This window comes from Larus michahellis, chromosome 6 (assembly GCF_964199755.1).
Source record: "Larus michahellis chromosome 6, bLarMic1.1, whole genome shotgun sequence".
NCBI classification, from domain to species: Eukaryota; Metazoa; Chordata; class Aves; order Charadriiformes; family Laridae; genus Larus; species Larus michahellis.
Window position 1 is genome coordinate 6,194,655 of NC_133901.1, and position 21,831 is coordinate 6,216,485.

Sequence of the window (21,831 nt, forward strand, 5' to 3'; positions counted from 1 at the left end):
GAGTATTTACACTGAATACTACTCAGACGTAAGAACAGTGAATGGCCCAGCTCAAATCAACTGCCTAACTTCGTCAATTATAGCTGAAGGATAATTTATCAGTGTTTTAGAGACAAACTGTAGAACTAAAAATGTGCTTAGTCTCCAGAGAGGCGTCATCTGTGCAGTGGCACTGCTGAACGCTGTATTCAGAAATTCCTCCCCAAGATCCTTTCACCGAAGGCTTAAAGTCCAGTACGTAATATGAATTAGAAATTTCATTCAGGTTTCAAACCAATTACTTTGACATCAAAATTTATAGAAATTGCCTCTTCAAAGTCCTTTTTTGCCCTTCACTCATCCCCTCCATTTGCAGTCATAGTACAGTTGCTTGCACTAACAGACTGTGCTTGCACGCCACAGCATAGCACTATATCCAGACACATGACTTGGCTCATCCCAAACTACAAAGGGAACAGTGTGGTAGTATTGTTCTCCGCTAAAGAAATGCATCCTGTTTCTCAGAAAGGCTGATGGGAACACGTGGCTTATCGTGGTGAAACAGCCAAGACCCTTATATTTCCTAAATCAGCTTGTGTATCTGTATGTGACATTATGCAATGCAGACAGAACATTAATGACACAGAATTAGGATAAAGAATCTACATACAAGAACGAAACAAGTTGTGTCAGAGACATTTCCAGTTAAATTACAAAGATTTTCATATTTTCTTATAAGCAATATTGCTAAAACTGCTGCTTTCCTTTTCAGATTTCATTATAATCCCTAAAAATGATGTTCCTAAAAATCTTCTTCTAACTCTAGCAGCAAAGGCATCCTTATTTTGCAGACGGAAACCAAGATCAACGGTTAACTGCAATTGTTTAAGATTCAGATACCCAAGCCAGAATTGTATGTTAGCATCTCTTAGTTTATGCAGAATCCATTGAAGCATGCTTCAGCACGCTCAGGCCATCAAACAGGATGCCAAAAAGCCTACTGATTAATAATCCACAGACATGACCAGGCCACTTCCATCATTGTTCAGGCATTGCCATCTGTTTCTTTAAGACAAAAAGCTCCATAGTAAAACATGACTAAAAGGTCTTACCATTTTTTAAGCTGTCAAAACCCAAGGAATGTCGAATCTCCTTCAAAGTGGTTCCATGGGCTCCAAGCTCTACCATTCCCATGGCTATTGCAATGCTCAGAGGAGAGAAAAGAATATTCTCATCTTCTCTTGCAGCTCGCAGCTGATTGTAAACATTCACAGAAAGCTCAGCAATGGTTTCATCAGGAAAACTTGTCTTGAATGCTTTGCTTTGCAAAACAAGCAAAGACAACAGTCCAAGGAAATACATGTCTTGAGATTCTAATATCTGCAAGATAAATTTCAGAGAAAATAAGTTAACCTTGTGAGAGTAATAAAAGATTCAACTCAAGAGAAAAGGGAATAGCAAGCTCTTAGTTTTAAATCTGTGTGGAAAACAAACACTAGTTATGGAGTTCAATGCACAATTCAGTTATCTGGAGGACAAACTAATACATACACTGAAGTAATGATCTATTTTCAAAAAAACAACCCATTTAATTATGTGAGTTTATGCTTTTGAAATCTTTCAGCAACAGATTAACAAATCATAGCTTCTACGTTTTGTTAGACCTCAAAGACATAGCAACACCTTTCCTACTTCTACATTTTAATTTTCCTGTTGTCGTTGATAAGCAATGCTGATCTGGAATTGGTACATATTTCTCTAGTTTTTCCACCAAGGAGACGTACAAATCCGTATTTCTTTTATTTGACCTTCCAGTAAGATGCGACTTATTCATCTAAATCACTCTAAGCCCCAAACTGGTAAAACTATTTCAAGCACTGTAAGAGAGCTTGCTGACACCGGTGACAAACGAAATGTACCATGATGTTGCTCAGTTGCAAAACACATGGCAAGCAGCCAAAAATTCTCTGAAAGAAAAATAAATCATGCCTTAGTTACCAAATTAAATCCCTTTTGTTAGTAAATAATGGCAAAAAGTTGGTTACTTATGCTAGCATAGAGACACCACCTGCTCAGAGATCTTTAGAGGATAAAGCTACTGTATACACCAGTAAGAAAGATCCAGGGGAACAAGGGAAACAGGAAAGTAAACTCAACAGAAAAAAGGGTTACCGCTAATGCTTTTGAGTAGTCCATCCTCCAAACTTTGTTATTCTGCGTCAGTAAGCAACAGTTCTCACTCTATCACAATTTACCTCATCACACATCTACTGATATTAAAATTCCAGCTCCTGGAGCACTTTATGTATGTCTCCATCCTTCTATTTTTCCTTTAAATTTCATGCTACCTTGGCATCTGACCCACTGCTGCCAAGTGTCTTGGGTCAGAAACACCAAGCCAACGGCATTTGCATTTCAGTTCCGTCTCTTTGCCACATACAGTATCTCTGACATGTAACAAAGCAAAGATTCTTGAAGCAGTAGGTTAGGCAGCAGAAGACTAAAAGCTTTAGTCCAGAAGTGTTTACATGTTGTGCCAGTCTGCAGGGCTTGTCAGCATGGGACAAATTTGTGTGAATGCGCTATTCTATTGCTCGACTGAAGGCAATTTGCATGCAGCCAGCCCAAGCGCCTTATGCTTCCCAGCTCTCCCGTGTCTGCAGTTACCATGGCTTTCTATACACCTGACACAGAGACCCTTACTAAGCATTATACAACACTTATATTATGCATTTCGTCTTCAACGGACTATCTAGGATTATCTAATTAGCTCACACAACACTGATAGATAATTTAAGCATTATTACTCACATTCTATAGCTGAGAAAATATAAAAAGCAACAGGGTACACATACGTGCCTTGGCAGCAACTAATGCAGTCACTAGTTAAGATTCTTCCTGTACCCTAGCCGTGGATCAGCCTTTTATTTATTTTTTCACTGAGACAATTAAACAGATGAACCAGTGCAGCAATCACACACGCTTCAGGGGAAAAGCACGGGCTCTTAGTGCAATATGGTAGCTAGAGCCTTGTTTCTCCCCTGCCCCACATCTCCTTTCTGATAATTGCTTCCATATATATAAGAAACATGCCCCTTTTCTCAATTTCTAATAAGCCATCCTCTATGTTGGCATCACTCCATCTCTCTGGACTACCTGATCAATCTCCCTCCGATTCTTAGCAAGATATAAAAAACCCAACAAAACACACTCCACCAAAGGATCTTACTCCAAGAATGGCACAGAATAAGTCATATAAGCCTAAAGCACCAGCTTCATATTGTGCTTATTACTTGATGACTACATATTTCAGTACACTTATAAAACTACTCAGCACTTCACTGCTGCCTAATGGAAAACACTTCAGTCTGAGCCATGACCATCACTATTTATTTCATGAAGACCGAGACAATCTTTTTGCAGTCCAAAAATATTATAAACACGACACAAACTTCCCCAATAATTGCTTTTCTTAATAGCAGTTAAATTTTTTTTTTAACCCGTCCATTTATTATTTACTTAAGGATATTAAGGTTGCTATTATAGAAAATAACTGGATTTTCAGTTTTCTTTGTGATTCTAGGCATTCTAGATTGCTTTATTAAAAAAAAAAACAAACACACCAGAGCACACATCTCTCCTAATGTTACATAATAAGGCTTCATTCAGCACATCACTGTGATAGATTGAGCCCAGGTATTATTGATTGATTATGGGTTTCAATATTATTATTGATTATGGATTGAGAGAAGCCCTGAGGAGGACTTGGGGGTGTTGGGTGATGAGAAGTTCAACACAAGCCGGCAATGTGCGCTCACAGCCCAGAAAGCCAACTGCATCCTGAGCTGCATCCCCAGCAGCGTGGCCAGCAGGGCAAGGGAGGGGATCCTGCCCCTCTGCTCTGCTCTGGTGAGACCCCCCTGCAGTGCTGCCTCCAGCTCTGGGGCCCCCAACACAAGAAGGACATGGACCTGTTGGAGTGGGTCCAGAGGAGGCCACAAAGATGATTTGAGGGCTGGAGCCCCTCTGCTGTGAGGACAGGCTGAGAGAGTTGGGGGTGTTCAGCCTGGAGAAGGGAAGGCTCCGGGGAGACCTTAGAGCCCCTTCCAGTCCCTAAAGGGGCTACAGGAAAGCTCCTTGATCATGGAGTGGAGCGATAGAACAAGGGGTAACAGTTTTAAACTGAAAGAAGGGAGATTTAGATCAGGTATTAAGAAGAAATTCTTGACTGTGAGGGTGGTGAGCCCCTGGCCCAGGTTGCCCAGGGAAGCTGTGGCTGCCCCATCCCTGGAGGTGTTCAAGGCCAGGCTGGACGGGGCTTTGAACAACCTGGTCTAGTGGGAGGTGTCCCTGCCCAGGGCAGGGGGGTTGGAACTGGATGATCTTTAAGGTCCCTTCCAACCTAAACCACTCTATGATCAATCTCTGATCCTAAAAGCTGTACAAGGCAAGAAAGGCTTATAAACTTACGTCACATAGGAGGTCTATAGCAGTGTCAAAAGCTGTACACAAAAAAAATAGATAAGCAGAAGCTCATCCTTCTTTCGCTGAGGATGAACCCAAAGCATCATCATTGCTAGCTGCAAATTCGGGGAATCTCAAATCCTAATCTAAGCAAACAAGTTGCATTGCTCACTGCAGATGCAATTATATAGACAGATAAGATTTCCCCCACCTGCCCCATACCAAGAACTGCTGGAGCTCACTTTGAGACCTGACAAGGTTACAAGAGATGTAAAATAATCTTCAATTTTTAAAAAGGAAATTTCCCCAGACTTTTAGTTGCAGAGGCAGCTATTCAGCCCTCCATCACTGATCTTTGTCATATGTGCTATTGCCAGACAGGCTTAAATAATTGCCAGGGGGAAGGAGAAGGAAAATTTATACATCTTAATGAAGTGCTTAACGTGTGGGCTAGACTATTTGAATCTAAAACCCCCACAAATTACATACAAATCAAAGTCTTCTTTCTTCCTGACCACTCCAGAAAAGCTCTTCATGTGAAATAATCAAGTTGTAATATTTTTCATTATTTAGTTGGACAGAAAAAATAGAGTAAGTATATAGATGGAGACAAATAACATTTATACTGAAATGCTCTTACAAGGCAAAGTACCAAGCTTAAACTTAGTTTTTAAATACATGCTTAAATCCCACTCATGGCAATGCAAGAGGTTAAGCTGTGCGGAATTAAAGCTCCCAGTAGGAATGAATTAAAGCCAAACAATTTAGATTTCCCCTCCCTGCCCCTTCCACATCACTTTTAGTCTAGAGAGGTTTTCAAATGGAGTTCACAGTGAAGTTCCCCACACAGATGTCCAGGGAAAAGGAATAGAGTTAGGGAGGTGGGAATGAGCACCCAAGTATCCAGAGGATGTGACCAGCCCTTTTACTGGCAGTGCTCTCAAGGTATTTGAGAAAATATGGCTTTCTCCCAATGTATGAATAAGAGTACAACTGCAAAAGAAGATGTTTTAAAGCAAACTGAAGATCTGTGGGTGACAGTCAGTGGGGAGAAGGCTCTAAAACAGAACAGACATTTGATGAATCCTTGCCAGCCAAAGTGCAAATGGTCTCATCTTATCCATCTAATCTGAGATGTCTGTGGTAAATTCTTCAGTTCAATTCTTCTTGCACTTCTGGTACAGGCGTATGCTGTTCTACTGACAACTGGGAATCCAGCTCTTAATTATCATTCTAGTCATAACAGTTACTGCTTCTCTGATTCTGCCTTACTTTAGGCTATATTACTTTTCGTTTTATGCTTCCTCATGCCTCTTCATGCAGCAGGTCTTGATCCAACAAACAGCTGAGCACTTATTATGGTGCAGCATGTTCTCAGCATGTCTCTTCAGTTAAGAGTCGACGGCACTCTGTTTTGTCTCTGCAGCAGCACAGAGAGCATTTTTTAAATTGACCGTACCCTATTCACAAACATACTTTAAGTGAAGGAAATGAAGCTGAACATTATGCAACGTATGTCCAGGAAGTTAAACAATTCCCATGAGTATCATCAAACTTTTTAGTCAGTCTTTTTAAGACTCTTCCTCAGAATCATCAGCGGTACAGTCTGTCATAGTTGTTCTGCACCACTGAAATCTAGTTAAATAATACTGCATCAGCTGAAAAGGAGTCAAAGTCCACATTGAACAATGTTTAAAAAGAATCAAGAACCATCAGTTTAAAATGTTACTGCATGCATTTTGCATATATTGACTACCTATATGAATGAAAAAAGCTGTTAAAATTACCTTCACTCAATCACACAGATGTTAAGATCAAAGATACTAATTTCTCATTTGAGGGCTAGTCTCTGACAAAATCTAAGTTCTGCTGTATTTTATCTTAATTGATGCATGAACACCACTGGCAATCAAAGAATCAGCGCAAATAGACAAACACTCTCCTTGCAAGAGCCTCTTCTTGAAAAACAATTGTGTATCACAAATCATCACTTGCTACAGAGGTTTGTCAGAGCATTAGTTTTGTTCTTGCCTGCAATTGTTCTCAATGAAAAAAAAAAGCAGCAACAGAACACTAAGCAATGCAGTATTGCTTCAAAAACCTGAGAAACACCTGTACCTCCAGGTGAGACAGTATTGCACAGTTATACCTGTGCAGGTGTTATCTGGTGACTTTTACCACAACTTCAATGTAAATCGGCTTCTCTAACATACATACACTTCATTATAACACTAGCTCCACTCAGTTTGACATTCCTACATGCTTCTTTTGGTGTTTCTGCTCTGGGTACAGAGACACATACCTGTTTTGTCTGGGGGCTTCTTTTGCCTTTGGACACTGCTCTGTATGGAGTTTCTCGGAGACAACTTAAATGATTGATTTTTTTCTTATTTTTTTGTCACTTCCCTCACACATTACTTAATAATAAAAAAGAGATTCCAGATATATGTCGTTCAGTAGGTACTTGCATTGAGGTCATGACTAGTTCAATTCCCAGAAACCTTTTCATTCCAAATTTCAGAAATCTTCTGTAAAGATTTTATCAGTCCTGAAATTCAGCCTACGATATTTCCACAACAGGTCACAACCAGCACAGTCGAAGGGCTGTTCATTTGCCCTGTGGCAAGCACAGATGTACTCCTGTACACGGGCAGAAGGAACAGCAGTATTAACAGCGTTTGAAGAAAGATTCATAGGCTAGAATACAGGACTGATTATCTATAGTTCTTGCCTTTCCCCAAGCATAAGGCTGGAATGACTAAGAGGAAGTAGAACAACATCGCCCCCTCACACCCACAAACCCTGAACTACTCAGTTCATTACATATGCTTTCAGAAAAATGCAAAAGGGGCAAGCATCCTCTGTAAGCCAAGATATTTTGAGAGCTATCATATCAACAGACTCAAACTGAGTTCACAGACATGAAGTACCATGAATTTGGAAACAGCAAGAATTGGACTCAATGTAGGAAGGTGCCAAAAATTCAATCTTGGGTTGAATTCTAGTCCCTCATGCATGACAGACAGGTTGAAAAAAGGGGTTATAATTTCCTTGTCTTTCGCACCTTTAAAGATTGTGGGTTTTATAAAGAAACTCATTTATGCCTTTAAAAACCTACAAAATAAAACTGTGATATATTGCCTTAGTTCCTCAGCACACAGAGACTAAGCTAAGATTAGTTGCCTTAAAGATTACTCTTGGCTACATGCAAGCTAAACACCAAAGGTGTGGGAAGCACAAACGAGGAAAACTGCTGATTCTTTCTGATCAGTGTATAAAAGAAAAGCTCGGGAAGAAAAGCAAGTGTGGTAACAGGACTGATTACATTCTCTCCTGTAAAGAAGAGCATCTGCAGTCACAGACAGAAGTCTGGCAGGACAATTTTATAAAGCGAAAGATGAATTTACTTAGGGAACAAGCCTGCTGGTCAGAGGAAAAAAAAATACTATCTATGTATCTAGGCAGGAGCTAGGTTCTTCCTCCTTCCCCTGAAATACAACCCAAACTGTATCATGTTTGTGACAGATTAATTATGAAAGGATAGACAAGTTTGGTGAAATTCAGCCACTACTGCTTTGCCAGTTAGTAAACATGACAATTGCCGCAGGCACCTTTACTCTAGATGATTTCTTATTGGCAATCTTATCAAACAGTACAAGAGCACAAAAAGTGCATAACTAGTAATAACAACTTAGAAAATCAACACAACTCTCCCTCCAAAAAGAAACCAGTGAACACCAGTTGAGCAGGGGAGATGCACTGAGCAGCTAACGAGATCATTAGCTGTTCACCAGGACCAGCCGGTGGTTGTCATGGCTACCCTGAAGGATGTGCAGAGGAGGTACACAGCAGTGAGGAAGGGCTCCTGGACTGGTTTAGGCTTGCCTCAGGCATGCTGCCCTGCAATGAGGGGGAGAATGTGGCTGCTATCACGAATCTCAAGATTCTTGCAAATCCACTCCATCAGTTTGTACTCTAGAGCAATATAAGAATCCTTTCTTCAATCCTTTCTGCTTTGTGCAGGGATCTAACCTTTCAGATTTTGATTTATTTAAAGATTGGTCATAAATTCCATCTCCAGCTAGCATTACTGTTCTCACACCTGGAACATTGTGGTTTTACCTCCAGGAAATCCTACAGAAGCAATGTGGCGCTTCCTCCCATCAGTTGGCTTACTTTGTTCATTGTCCTTTTCCTCCCTTCGTTCAGCTGCTTTCTCCCTCCAGCACCAGGACTGAGAGACAGTGTACTGTGAAACAAGGCTATAACCTGAGCTGACTTAACCTGAAAAAGAATTTCTTTTACATAGTAAGTGGAAGCGGGCAGGTATACAGGGGGCAGCGGTGCAAAGGCTAACCCCTGTAATCAAACATCTAAATGGGAAATCTACATCCTACCAAGTGCTATAAGGGTCTACTTACACAATCCATTAGGACGTGCTTACACGTGGAGCTGAGATAGAGGACAGCCTGCCTGAAGGTGATAGGAGGTAAATGAAAGTACCAATTCTCAGAGCAACAGCTATGCAATTCATAAGGTATTACTGCTTGTAGCCAGAAGAATACACCCAAGGAAATGGAAGAATAACTAGTCGTCCATAAAATGTTTTAAGTTACAGCTATCGCGGACAGTACAAACAGTATTTGAAGGCACCTACAAAGTACTTTGATTATTAGAAGTAGTTCGGCTATTGGAAGTGATGACAATCATGTGAAATTATACATGCGTCTTGATACCAGGCAGGCACATAAATGCTAGCTGTGACTTGTTACTTTTGCCAACAAGTCAACTCCTTCATATTAGGGTAAGTATTTACATTTCCTGTGTCACAAATATGTTTATCCTTAGCTTATATGAGCATACAACCTTGTCAAACAGAGATTCTACAGGCACATCTAGAATCATTAAGCTTGTCTGAATCTGTTTCAGAGATGTGCAGCAACATCCATATTTCAATCTGCACAAACATTAGTAACAAAGTTATGGGATTTTATCACCATCTGTCAATTATGGAGTCACTGCCTTCTGGAGCAGGAAACTTTGAGGTTAGTTTTATCAGAAAGCAGCACAACAACAACATATCAAGTACTGGGGCATTTAAACCTCTAGTATATGGTGACTAAGACAAAGAAGAGTCATTCTATAAGAAGTGTTTGGACCATACTAAAACTTTGCACTCCAAGACACAGCAAAGCATGCCTCTCAGGATTCTTCATGCCTATTTTTTAAGTGACCCCATAACACCAGCAGCTTCTAGAAAACCTGAACGGAAAATGGAATGAAAACTTTTATACTGACAATTTCTACCATTAAATCCCAAATGTTTTTAAACTTTCATGGAGCTTGGCACCAAGTCACTAACCTGCTGAGGCAATTATGCAAGCCGAAGTTGTCTTAATTGAGCTTCCTCAAGCATAACCCCTCAGCTCCAATTAAAAAATTAAAAGAGATGCCGAGAAGCCATGTCCAAAATACTTAAATTTGAATAGCTTAAAGCAAACATCTAAATCCATGTCAACAATTAAGAAAAGGTAGTCTTACTTCAAAAAACACTACTACTGTAAGGCCTGCAATTGTGACGATCCATATAAGATTTCTCTATTTGTTTCTTCTGTCTACAAGAAAAAAAATTTTAGAAATTTTTTGGCATAGTGCTTTTATTCGTGACAGCTACAATGTGCCCCACAAAGTAAAAGCTATAAATAAGAGAACACAAAACAAACAAGCTCTGTGAAGGAGAAAATTTGAGGTATTACAGAATTTGTGGATTCTAAATGCCCAGGATTGGAGGTGTGCATGTAGCCCTTCTAAGAAAGTCAAAGCAGCCTGACTGGGGAGAGCTTCAAGGCTAGAGACTGAAATAAAACATTGGATCTGCATTCAACAGAGCAGAAGTCAAGTCCCATAGAAGCAGCTTAATCTGGCACAGATTGGTTTTTTTTTTAAAATATATTATATTTATGTTTCATTGAGGGTTGTCAGCCCTGGACACCACTCTGAATGTGGTCACTCCCAGGCACATTGGTCTTGAGGTGAAGATGTTGACCTTGATTCACTATAGAAAAGGGTAAAACTGGCTGAAAGAATCAGAAAGAATCAGTGTGCTTCATTTCAGAAGCATCAGTTATGCTTCTTTTGATTTTAGACAGCTTTCTGTGTATGCTATATAACTAAAAAATTAAAACTTAATATACCATCAAAACAGTGCCTGGATCTCAACTTCTTTGTTTCACTTTTTTTTTTTTTGCAATAAGTTTAAAACTTGGGGCATCTTCTTCAATTCAGAAGTGAAATACCTGGATTTCCCAGAAGAACAGAGCAAGACACAAACAGAAAGGTCCACACAGGTGCCTCAAAGTTCCCATACCTTAGACCCACCAGCTCAGCACTGGGAACCTCCTCTTAGGACTGATTTTACTGTGGAAGGAGGGACAACACCCAGACACAGGAGGTGATGTTCATCTTAGTCAGAGGCTCTCAAGAGCCAATTCTGCCATGTTCTCTTCTGGGATTTTTTTTCTTTTGAATGAACAGGCCAACATAATACTCCAGTCACAGTCCAACCATCTAGGGAAGATATCCTAAATGAGGCCGTAGCACTATTTTTTCTCCCTCAGATCTCCTTAGGGTGGTTTGGGAACGGAAGGGAAAGGAAGGGTGTGATCCAATTCTGCAGCAGTTGTTTTCTATCAGATGCAGCAGAGAGAGCACACTGCAATCAGTTATTTTAGATACAAGAACTTCTTGCCCACTCTTGCATGTACTGCAAATTCCCTTACTCACAATAAGTCACATTTCTGTTATGTTACTGTGAAATTCAGTTGATCAGCAAGCTCCCAGAAGCAAACTCCCAACTATAATTTAATTAAAAGGGCAGTAGCTAAGTTTCACCATATGCAACTGCCAGATGCAATCATTGCCGTTTAAGTCTAAAGGCGATGTTACTGCATGTACTGGAGCATAGTTTTATAAGTGATGAAAGCTGTCACTTATGTCACAGATACCGCTGTAATGCATTATGATATTACAGTTTCACCAGAACCAAAAAATATTAATAATACATTTTGTGAAAGCATTTACAGCAAGTCAGTTTGGAATACAATGTTTTAAGTGCCATACACTTTCTCTTGCAACTTCATATTTATGCATAAAGTCACTTGAGATATGTTAAACTCTATACTTTTCCTGGCATTATATAAGCGCTCATAGCTAATTTTAAACCTTCAAAAGTTGGAGGACTGAAGGACACAACTAATTAGGGATAAACAAAAACAGAACAGGAGCCCTTCACTATTCAGTGATTCACAGGAATATGGAATACTGCATCAGAAGTACCTTAAAATTGCATCTCTTTGGAGACTTGCTGAATGCATTTCAAAAGCCAACCAACCAACTCAGGAAAACTTTTAAAGGTGTCTAATAAAATGCAATGAAGAATGATAATCTTTAAATCACCCCAAAATAACTAAATAGACAAGGTCTGTATTAGCTGTGAAACAGCATTTCAAAAGTTCAAAGCAGAAGTTAATTCTTCAATACATTGTTCAGCTTCCTTCACGAGGACTTCAGAAGAAAAAAGATCAGGCCACGGATATAACTACGTCAAGAAGATGAAGAAAGTTAATTAAAATGTGTCAGGATTTCAGAGAAGGAGTCTATCACTTCATAAACTGAATGCAAGTGTGACATACAAACCAGCTTGCTTTCCTACCAAACAATATTGGCTTCAGACTTGCAATCAACATTGGGCTGCATTTACATTTAGGTAATGTCACTATTGCCAAGAGAGTTATTATTCACTTATGTTAATGCTACTTAGATCAGAATTAGTTTCTTACAGTACAGTAATAAGATATACAGATTGATTTAGAAAAAAACCCAGAACAATTAACCCTAGCCTTAAAAGTAGATGTTATACCCTGATTAATTACAAACAGCAATTCATCATTACAAGGATTGTTATTTATAATGCACAGACACTGTTCTCTAACACTTCTCAGCTTTATATTCTGTTTCTGTACAGAAGATGCAAGATCGCAGCAGCCGCAGCCACTGGTGAGCTTCCAGCCAGCTACAATTACTCTTAGAAGCAACTGCATGTATCAGACAGACTGTCATGACAGCCGCAAGTCCTGACAGCCAGCAACAGAAGGGTATTGAACGCTGGCCCAGGATAACCCTGGAGCACAGCAGCATGCCAGCAGAGATCCCCCAGCCACCCCGCCAGCCCTGGCACCTTCCGAGCTGGCAGCTGCTCGGGAGCCAGCCAGGGGACCGCGCTGGCAGAGGTGGCCAGGCCATTACCATCCAGTTAATAGAGCTGTCCTGGCACAGCAGCTGAGGCTGGACAAGACCTATGAAAGGCGGTTCTTAAAACCAGCTGAAAGGGCTGTTTTGGCAAGTGTGCTGATGACCAACAGAGCCACAGTTGATACGAAAATCAAAATGAAAACAGCCTGTAAAGCTGGTTTTGCACAAAAACTTCAGAGACAAAAGGATGAGAAAGAAGAGTCACTCAGAGGGTCTTTACTTCTGAAGCAGCAAAATGGAGTCAATGAACAAGTATATCTCATCAAAATCAGTAACACTGAGAGAAAAATTTAGTACTGCTATGTAAGCTTCACCACTTCAAATATTTCTCTAAGATAACAGCATAACATCTGTTACAAAATAAAAGACTTTTTTTTTTTCCTAAAAGCTACAGAATAATCTGGATGCCAAATTCAGTTACTAGCAGGATTTTTCACTCTGTATTTCACACAGTGGAAAACTCCAAACAAGGCATATGATAAGAATTTTATTTTTTTTTTTTTTTTTTACGTGAAGAATGCTGATCACTGATCTTCCCAGAGGAGTGAGAAGCATGGGAAGACCACATGGAGAAGAAAATTAAACTTCTCCTTCCTCCTGCCCTAAGGCTACTTCCATTTCTTGCCTCTTAGGCATCAGCATCATTGCTATCTGCTCTGCTAGTAGTTTTTATATATTTTTCAAATATTTTCATTTGTCCCTCTTATCTCCATGATTTCTTCAATTCCAGAACTCCAATTTTATGTTTGCATCTCTGCAAATATCTTTTTAAAAAAATATGGAAACCAGACAGGGCATTTGCGCGATTACAGACACCAATACCGGCAACTGATCAACTCACACAGCATCTAGACAGGAGGGAAAATCAGCTAGCATGACATAGCAGACAGAATTGCCCCTAAAATTCTCACTTTTTTTCCCCATGTCATCATTCAAGTCCTTCCTCCCTCTTGCTTCTTCATAAGCATCCATGAACTTACCAACTCAAGAAAAAAGAAAAAAAAAGGGAACCGCAGTAGCCCCATGCTGCTCAAACTGGGTGAGCTGGCAGGGCTACGAATACAAGAAGTGAACTCAGCGCCCTGCATGTGTTACTGAAATAGTTCAGAGTCAATATTTGGAACAGCAGCAGTTAAGGGATAAATAGGAAATTTAGAAATGGAAAGAGAAAGGCACTGAGGAAAAAAACCAATCCCTGCTGTGCAGGTATCTTATCCACAACTGAAGATATGCAACAATCAAAGAAATGCAGCTTCTTCAGTTAGAGGCAAAAAACAAGACTCATTTTACTTGGAGGAAAAAAAAGGAAAAAAAACAACAAAGAAAATACTTGCATTTTTTTTCTAATAGTTTTGTTTATTCTGGCCTTGGAGACCTATAGCTGCTGATATGTCCCTCTTGGCTCACCATGGATGAAACAGCTCAGTTTAGAGTCCAGTAGTCAAGCTGCGCCTGGAAGGTGGAAACCAGCCTTGAAGTGTGCTTCTGCGGATCACTGTTCAAGCCTCATTGGTTTGTGTTTATGAGAACTGACGCTGTTCCAAGTATCCTCTCCATGATGAGCCATTTAAACAACACATGTAGGGAGCTGAATTTGTCTTAATCTTGCTTATTCTTCCACACAGAGAAGTTTGTATCATGTTAGATTTGATTCTAAATGCTAAAGCAATTCACGTGAACAAGAGCAATCATGAAGCACTGAAGAAACAATCCATTTCTGTTGTTCACTGGCTCACATCTGTATAATCTCCCTGTGGTTATATGAACACATTTGTGGTATGTTGTACAGAAGGCGTTTGGGGTTTTTTTTGTTTGGTTGGTTTGTGGTTTTCATGGCTTTGGTTTAAGATTTTTAAATGGGTTTTTATAATTCAAAGAGTCCAATACCTTACAGAAAGTAATCAAGTCACTTCCAACATCCAGAATGAAAAATGAGAGTTCAAACCTCATTGTTTCCCCCTCCCAAAAACAGAATACCTGTTTTCCAGTAAGTCTTAGGTGTTTCCTCTAGGATTTCCTATGGCAAGTTAATATTAATTCTACTTTTTGTTAGAGACTATAATACTACTCCCATTTTTGTATTACTAGCTATGATTCATGCGCGTCTAATATTTTACATTGGTGGGTTATATACACATTCTTATTAAAAATTAGGTTAATCTTTTTTAATTAGCTTGGCTTTGAAAAACTAAATAGGCTAACCTGAATTCTTCTGCCTGTATATAAGATGCCAATTTTCAGGCTTTCCACAAGTTATCTTATTGTGAAGTTGTTAAATAGGCAAGGTGGACAGCTGTACCTCAAAGCAAAGAACTTAGACCCAGTTTGTACCATCCAGTTCCATTAATATAGCCACAGCAGAAAAGATATTTTAATTTTCAATCAATATCTCAGCAGCAGACTCATTAGCCAACAATCAACTAGCCTTGCCTCATAAGACCTTCTGGAGCTGGTGCAGCTGTATGAGAAGTGTTGCCCAAAGCGTGCACATTTTTTTAGTTATACACCACAAAACAGCTATTCTGTTGAATCCAAATACACCTCAAAGTGTAAATGGGCAAAAGCTCATCTCTAATCACACAAAGAATCTGTTAATCCTTGAAGAAGTACACAGAGATCAACTGTATGCTTTGTGTAAACTAGACTGTATACCTCAGCCACCTCTAGCTTATCATCAGATAAAGTTTATCACTGTGATACGTGAGATACTGTTCGACATTATGTCTAGCCCACCTCTTAGAGGAGAAAAGCAGGCATGGTGGTAGAATGTAAAGGGGTAACATTACCACCTAAATTTCTTTCTAAATTTATTTCTTCTTGTTCAAAGTCATCCAAGGCAGAAGACAAGGGCTCTTTTAAGTGAAGAACAATGCTCAAAGATTAGTTGTTTTAAGCAGTAAACTGCCTAAGCAGGTGAAAGCAGCTCAACTGTATAAAGTGTCCTGTTTGACATTCAATGGCATGGATTTCTACATGGCTTAAAAAGCAAACAGTAATCAGCCAAGACATCAGCTTTGTGCTTGTTTTCATAAAAATATAGGGAAGCCAATAGCAAACAACAAACCTTAAACAGGGCACATGCCTTTTCTAGCTCCCAAAGCCTGCAGTAACTGAGTCTATTAATAATAATGGAATAAAAATTCACTACACATTTTTTTCCCCAATGCTAAATTAAAAAGCTAGACTTTAAACAATCCAGTCTTCACTGTATATAGAGTTGTAATATTCACATATTTATTGTGGCTACTAAATACAATAATAATGATGTCAAACATGACCACGCACTTGCCCAGGTAAGACTTAAATTTATGTCTCTATATAGCCAGAAATTAATAGCCTAACATTTGTTTTCCCATGATTCATGGGGTTTCAGGAATTATTATGATGTACTAGGAGGCGCAATGAAAGGCCTAGTAAAATAATGGATTAAGAAAACTCTCAGTACAGCAGAACTTGAAAACACACTTATCACAGCTGTAATTACAAGCCTGAATGGCCAGAGCTGATCCCCAACCTCAAACACTGCTTACACTCCCATTCAATGACTCTGCATTAGGAAAAAAATCTTTACTGTGGGTTTATTAAACAAACATTTCCTTGTACTTGTTTTAAAGGTTCTACTAGTTTAACCTGTTTTTATAGAAAGAATCAGACCACGACATTACAAAATTAGAGCACTAACTACCTCAAAGTCCTCAGGTTGTTCAGTTTTTCATAGGTCTCGCCACTGTCTTCTTGCTGAACTGCTTCAGGAAGGAAACTGCAACCATATTCACCTGCTGTTTGACATCAGCAACTCACCATTCCCTCTAACAATTGCTGAGATTACTTTATCCAGGAATGAATATTAGAAGTTCTTCCCTGTAACATCCTGATTAAACTGTGGATGTCTCAGATAATGCATTTGGTTTATGATATTGCTAATGAATTGTCAAAGAGGTCCAGATGGTTACTGTGAAACAAAAACAGTACCTTTCAAAAAGCAGAAGTATTTTCTATGTCCAAGTAATTTTCTCCTAAGCTTGACTGTGACACCAGTCTAGCACCTGCCTCAACTAATTGTAAAGAATACAATTCTTCAAGGCAGGTGCTTATTTTTTAGTTGGACTAACAATGATGCCAGTTGAGGCAGCCAAGTATAAAAAGCTCAGATTTTGTCAGTTGGAGATGTTTTGTTTCAGTCTCTATCTTTGATATCAATCATGCAGGGAGAAGGAAAAAAAGGAATTAAAATACTATTCTGATTGTGTACACACAGTGGATGGGACAAGAAGTCTCAAACCGTAGTAACAAAATGTCAGGCTGGACTTTAACAATAGCATTTTGCTTGCTAAGACAACAACGATCTGGAATAGGTTGCCTGGGGAGGTCTCTCGATCTACCCATATCCACCAGATCCCTTAAAGAAGGTTAGACAAGCACGTCAGGAGTCAAGAGACACTTTACTGTGACTTGGGAAAGCAGATGAACTAGAGGAGCAAGTTTCAAAGTTCCTTGTATACAGCATACATTTTCTCCATCCTCCATGTTCTGAAAAAGACACATGTACATACACGTATACATACACATGTACATCCCCACCTGTACACATTCTATGGCCCCCTTTTAAGAACCATAAAACTATGTACCTCTCAAATACAGAAATCCAGTGCTGACAAGGACCTTATCAACCTAACGAATAATGAATAACCTACCTAATGATCTCACATAGAAGATGCATGAGAGGGAAAGCAAGAGAAAGAAGACTATATAAACCTGCTCACGATCTATGTTCGACGCAAAATGAAACAACCATTAAGGGAAAGCCAAGAAAGGCCCAGCTCAAAATCTCTTTTGGTTCAATGATTTTGAAATTTTTTGGCCAAGCAGGCAAGTAAAGTTCACATCTCTGTTCTGTATCAGGTATGGAAACACAGAAGTAGTCACCGTTTTGTGAGTTTTACGGCTGGCATATAAATCCCATGAGGAATCAAATTCTGTTCACTATCTTTGCTTTTATTTAAAAGGCCTAAAAGATTATGGATTTTTTCCCTTAGCTTGAACTAATATTACAAAAAAGTTAATTACACAACAAAATTATGTATTTAATGTCCCAGGGCCAAGTCCCCGTATGTCCACAGGGAGCATTAATAAACATGATTTATCTCACTTTACAAAAGTTGTGATTACCATTTTTCAATAACTGAAGCTATAAGCAACCTGATACTTCTCATACCTTATGAAATTGAACCAAAATGGCAAAGCCTATTTCAATTTAGTTCAAATGCTAGTTTATTGTGAACATGTTCTCTTTTTGTTCCTATATGTAACATCAAAATTCAGGGCTGGATTTCTGAGAGTCCAGCGCACCACGGCTCATCTGAGAACAAACAGAAGCAGCCAAGCACATGTGACACCAAGCCTCTATTTTGATGCCTAAATGAGAGGTAAATATTCCAGGGTAAAAAAACCAAACAAAACGAACACAAAAAAATGTACGTCTGCTTATTTTCAGAATCATTAAACTTAAAGACTATAAGTAGAAATGCATTTCAGTTATTGAACACATGGCAAGTATTTAAGAAGCTTCCTCTATGGAATAGAAAACTTCACAGTACTAGATATTTCTAGTCCAAGACCCATTAAAGTCAATTCACAGACTTTGATTCTATCATATTTTGCACATATGAAATCTGCATGCATGCATTAAAAACCTTCCTTAAGTTCATAAAATTCTTTTTTTGTAATAAAAAATGTAAAGTCTTTTTGAGGAGAACATAACCTTACTGCAACTGCAATCCAACATACAAAGTTGAAAGACTCAAAATGAAGATCTTTGGTTGCTGATACAGGAGGAATTTAGAGATAGAACAGGCATTTTGTTTTCAAATATAAGAGACCAGCAACAAAAGAATAAATGCTGAAACCACCTTGATATGTAATAATACAAAACCCATTGCCACTTGGTGTTTTTACCTCAGGAACCTGATGCCTTTGTTACGGGTTATTGATATTCTGCTTCTGAACTGCTACTGAATTACGACCAAGCTGTCTGCTCCCATTCAAATACTGGCCTGCTGCATCTTTCTTATTTTGAAGACAGACAAAATAGTTACAAATTGGTATGTATCACTGTAGACTAGCAAACCCTAATATTTCAATTATGAGTGAAAGTGGAGAGATTTCTATAAAGGAAACAAAATTGGTAACTTTTCTTGCCATACAGACATGATGGCTACAGTATAATTTAACATAAAAGTTTATGAACTGTGTGCTAAATTATCTTCAAGTATAAGTCTTCCAACAAAATACACGTATCATCAGCCTTTGATACGCTTAGTTTGATGCAGAAACATGCTATCAACTCATCAGTTAATCACTTCCAACATATCAGAATATAGGAAGGTCTAAATAACAACTTACACAGCATTATTAGTGCTTGCAATCCCTGTTTGCATTATCAGATATAATAATGTTATGATTTTTGAAAGGTATTTTTACCACATAAAGGCTACTGCTAATATCACTATCCTGGGCCTTATTACTAGAAACTTCTAAAACATAAACAGTTGCTCATCCACTATATGCACACAAGACTGGCCCAAAGTTAAGTTTTATGATTTTAATAGTTATTCAGAATTAAAATATTCAGATTTTTACTCAAAACCAAGAAAAATATCACATTTACACAGAAACAGTTAATCTCAGGTGAATCTGTTTCAGAGGCTACAGCCCAACACTACTCAAGCTTGGAAATATTCTAAAACAAATTTAAAAATGTACCAACAAGAAAAATAAGTGATTTCCCTAAGCATTTCCATAGCTTGCATAAAGACATCAATTACCATAGCTTGTCTTCTAAATTAATGATTCACAGTGATGGATTATTCATGCAAGTCGGCCAGCTGAACATTATACTTTGACTCTGGGGGGAAAGTATAGCATGTCTTAATTAACTATATTTTGTATAAGCCAGAAGACAGTCAGAAAAATTTTATTTCTCTAGTCAATCAGGTAAAATGTAAGAAAATAAAACTAGTCACAATCTAAATTTGAAAAAATCTTCAGAAGTCTCCATCTATAATCCGTATTTAAAGTTAGCTAGCAAGAGCACATTGCCTCAAGTGAGTTCTGTAATGTAGTTCCAAATTGGCACTTTGTTGAACGAACTGACTTCAGATCTACTCCATTTAAGCATGAAAAAAGATGGACATTTCATGTTAACATGCTGTCTTCTGTCATATGCAAAACCTTGCAAGGCTTCAGCGATGGCACAATTTGTTTCAAAAGGACATCAAGTATTTTCACAGCCTTGACTGAAATTCAACTCAACACTGCATTTTTCCATGAGTGAACGATACATTATTATCTCAAATATTTTCTAAACGAATGCTGCATTCTAGCAGCCTGCTTGAACATACATAACATTTATGTGATGTCTATTGATGATATTTGTTCCTTTGATCAGGACAGTGCAAAACACCTCCATAATACAAACAATATCTAGGATTTGCAATTGTTAGCTTTCAAAGTGTTGTTCAATCATTGCACTCAAAGATTTACAAAATAAAAATGGGAAGTCTGTGATAAATGCTGCCATTTATCCTTAGAGTAAGTAATACAAATGATCTAATATCTCTCAAAATCTATACCAAGCTGCTCTAGGACAGCAAAGACCACCATGCCTGATGAATTATACGACCACCTAGTTGCTTACATGGCTTATATACAATACATTAAGGTTGTTAAAAGTATCAATCACATTCAAATAGACCTTCACCTTTTAACGAACTAATACTCAGATGCCTCACACTCTTTACTGGATTTTGTTTTATGAGTAGGAAGAGTCTGTTTCTGTTTTCATTTTATATTGGAGAAACGCAGGTTAAGTATAGGTTAAATGACTTGTCTACTACTAAAGGATCTGAAAACAAGCAAGCTCTTTTTTCTTCTTCCTTTAAAACTATCTTATCAATTGGTGTTGCCTTCTCTGAGCTCCCAGGACAACCCTAGAGCCTTAAAAAGTTTCATTTTGTCCTTGTTCTCTTGGTGCTTCAGCAATATTTCTGGGGATTCTTCTAAAGCCCTACAATTCCTAAGGAATTAACTAATAAATCAAAGATAAGGTAGTAACATAGATATGGATTAGGAAAGGATGGTGAGTATCAATTAAATTAGTCTCTACCAATCCTGAAATGACAAATTGTGGGAACACATACTATCATAGATTTGCCTCTATAGGGCTTTCACTACAGGTAAAGATGATACTGTATGAGACCTAGCTCCTAGTAACAATTCTTATATGCAGATTTGAATTTATGTTGCTTTCCTCTCCTTACAAATACAAGATATGCTACTGTTCTTGTTGAGCAATATGCTTCCATCACTTCAAGATTTTATTTTCATTGTGACTGAGTGGAGGTTTTTCCTCTTGAAGCTAAAGGCTATTTTGCTGTCACTTCATATATGAAGACCTGGTATCAGTTATGTCAAATTCACAAGTGTACTGTGTTTTGATATTGTATGCACATTTTCCTCCCTCACATTCCTATATGAAAAATTACTAATGGCATTTTTTCGCTTCGTGCATATCATCCCCTCAAAATAAATCTATTTACAGTCAATTTGTTTCTTACTCATTTTCATGGATATGTTCTCTATACACCCTGCTGCTCTATATCCCCCATAATTAGACATTTCTCCTTGCTTGTTTTTCTGATATTTGTTTTCCTCAGTATCTTCTTGTAGATCTAATAACCTGCCTTCTTTAGTATTTCAGCACGTGCATGGTAGGGAGAGCAGATGGAAACTGCCAGTTACAGATGACACCAAGTAGCTTCTGTGCAAGCGGAGACTCCAAAAGCTCTAAAATCCACAAGGGGTTTTGTACTACCATGACATTTTCTATGCCTCAGAGATGCTGAGGAGGACTAATCAAAGGCACTCTGCTACATGAAAATGAGAACAAGCATGGTTGTAGCATGCAGTGACTACACAGGTGACAGTGAACTGAGGAGCTGCATTCAGGCATATGCAGCACAGGACATTTCAGAACCTGTCCTCAGGAAGAAGAACAAGAACACTTAGAGCTACAAAGCA

General features: G+C 38.6%; 1 protein-coding gene across 1 annotated transcript in view; it reads right to left on the bottom strand.

Moving 5' to 3' along the window:
* SERPINI1 (serpin family I member 1) overlaps window positions 1-21,831 on the bottom strand; it is a 55,000-nt gene that overhangs the window by 25,455 nt on the left and 7,714 nt on the right. Inside the window, exon 2 of the mRNA XM_074593263.1 lies at window positions 1,092-1,359. Coding sequence (XP_074449364.1) covers window positions 1,092-1,341 — 250 coding nt within the window. The 5' untranslated portion in view covers window positions 1,342-1,359. The remainder of the gene's footprint in view (window positions 1-1,091; window positions 1,360-21,831) is intronic.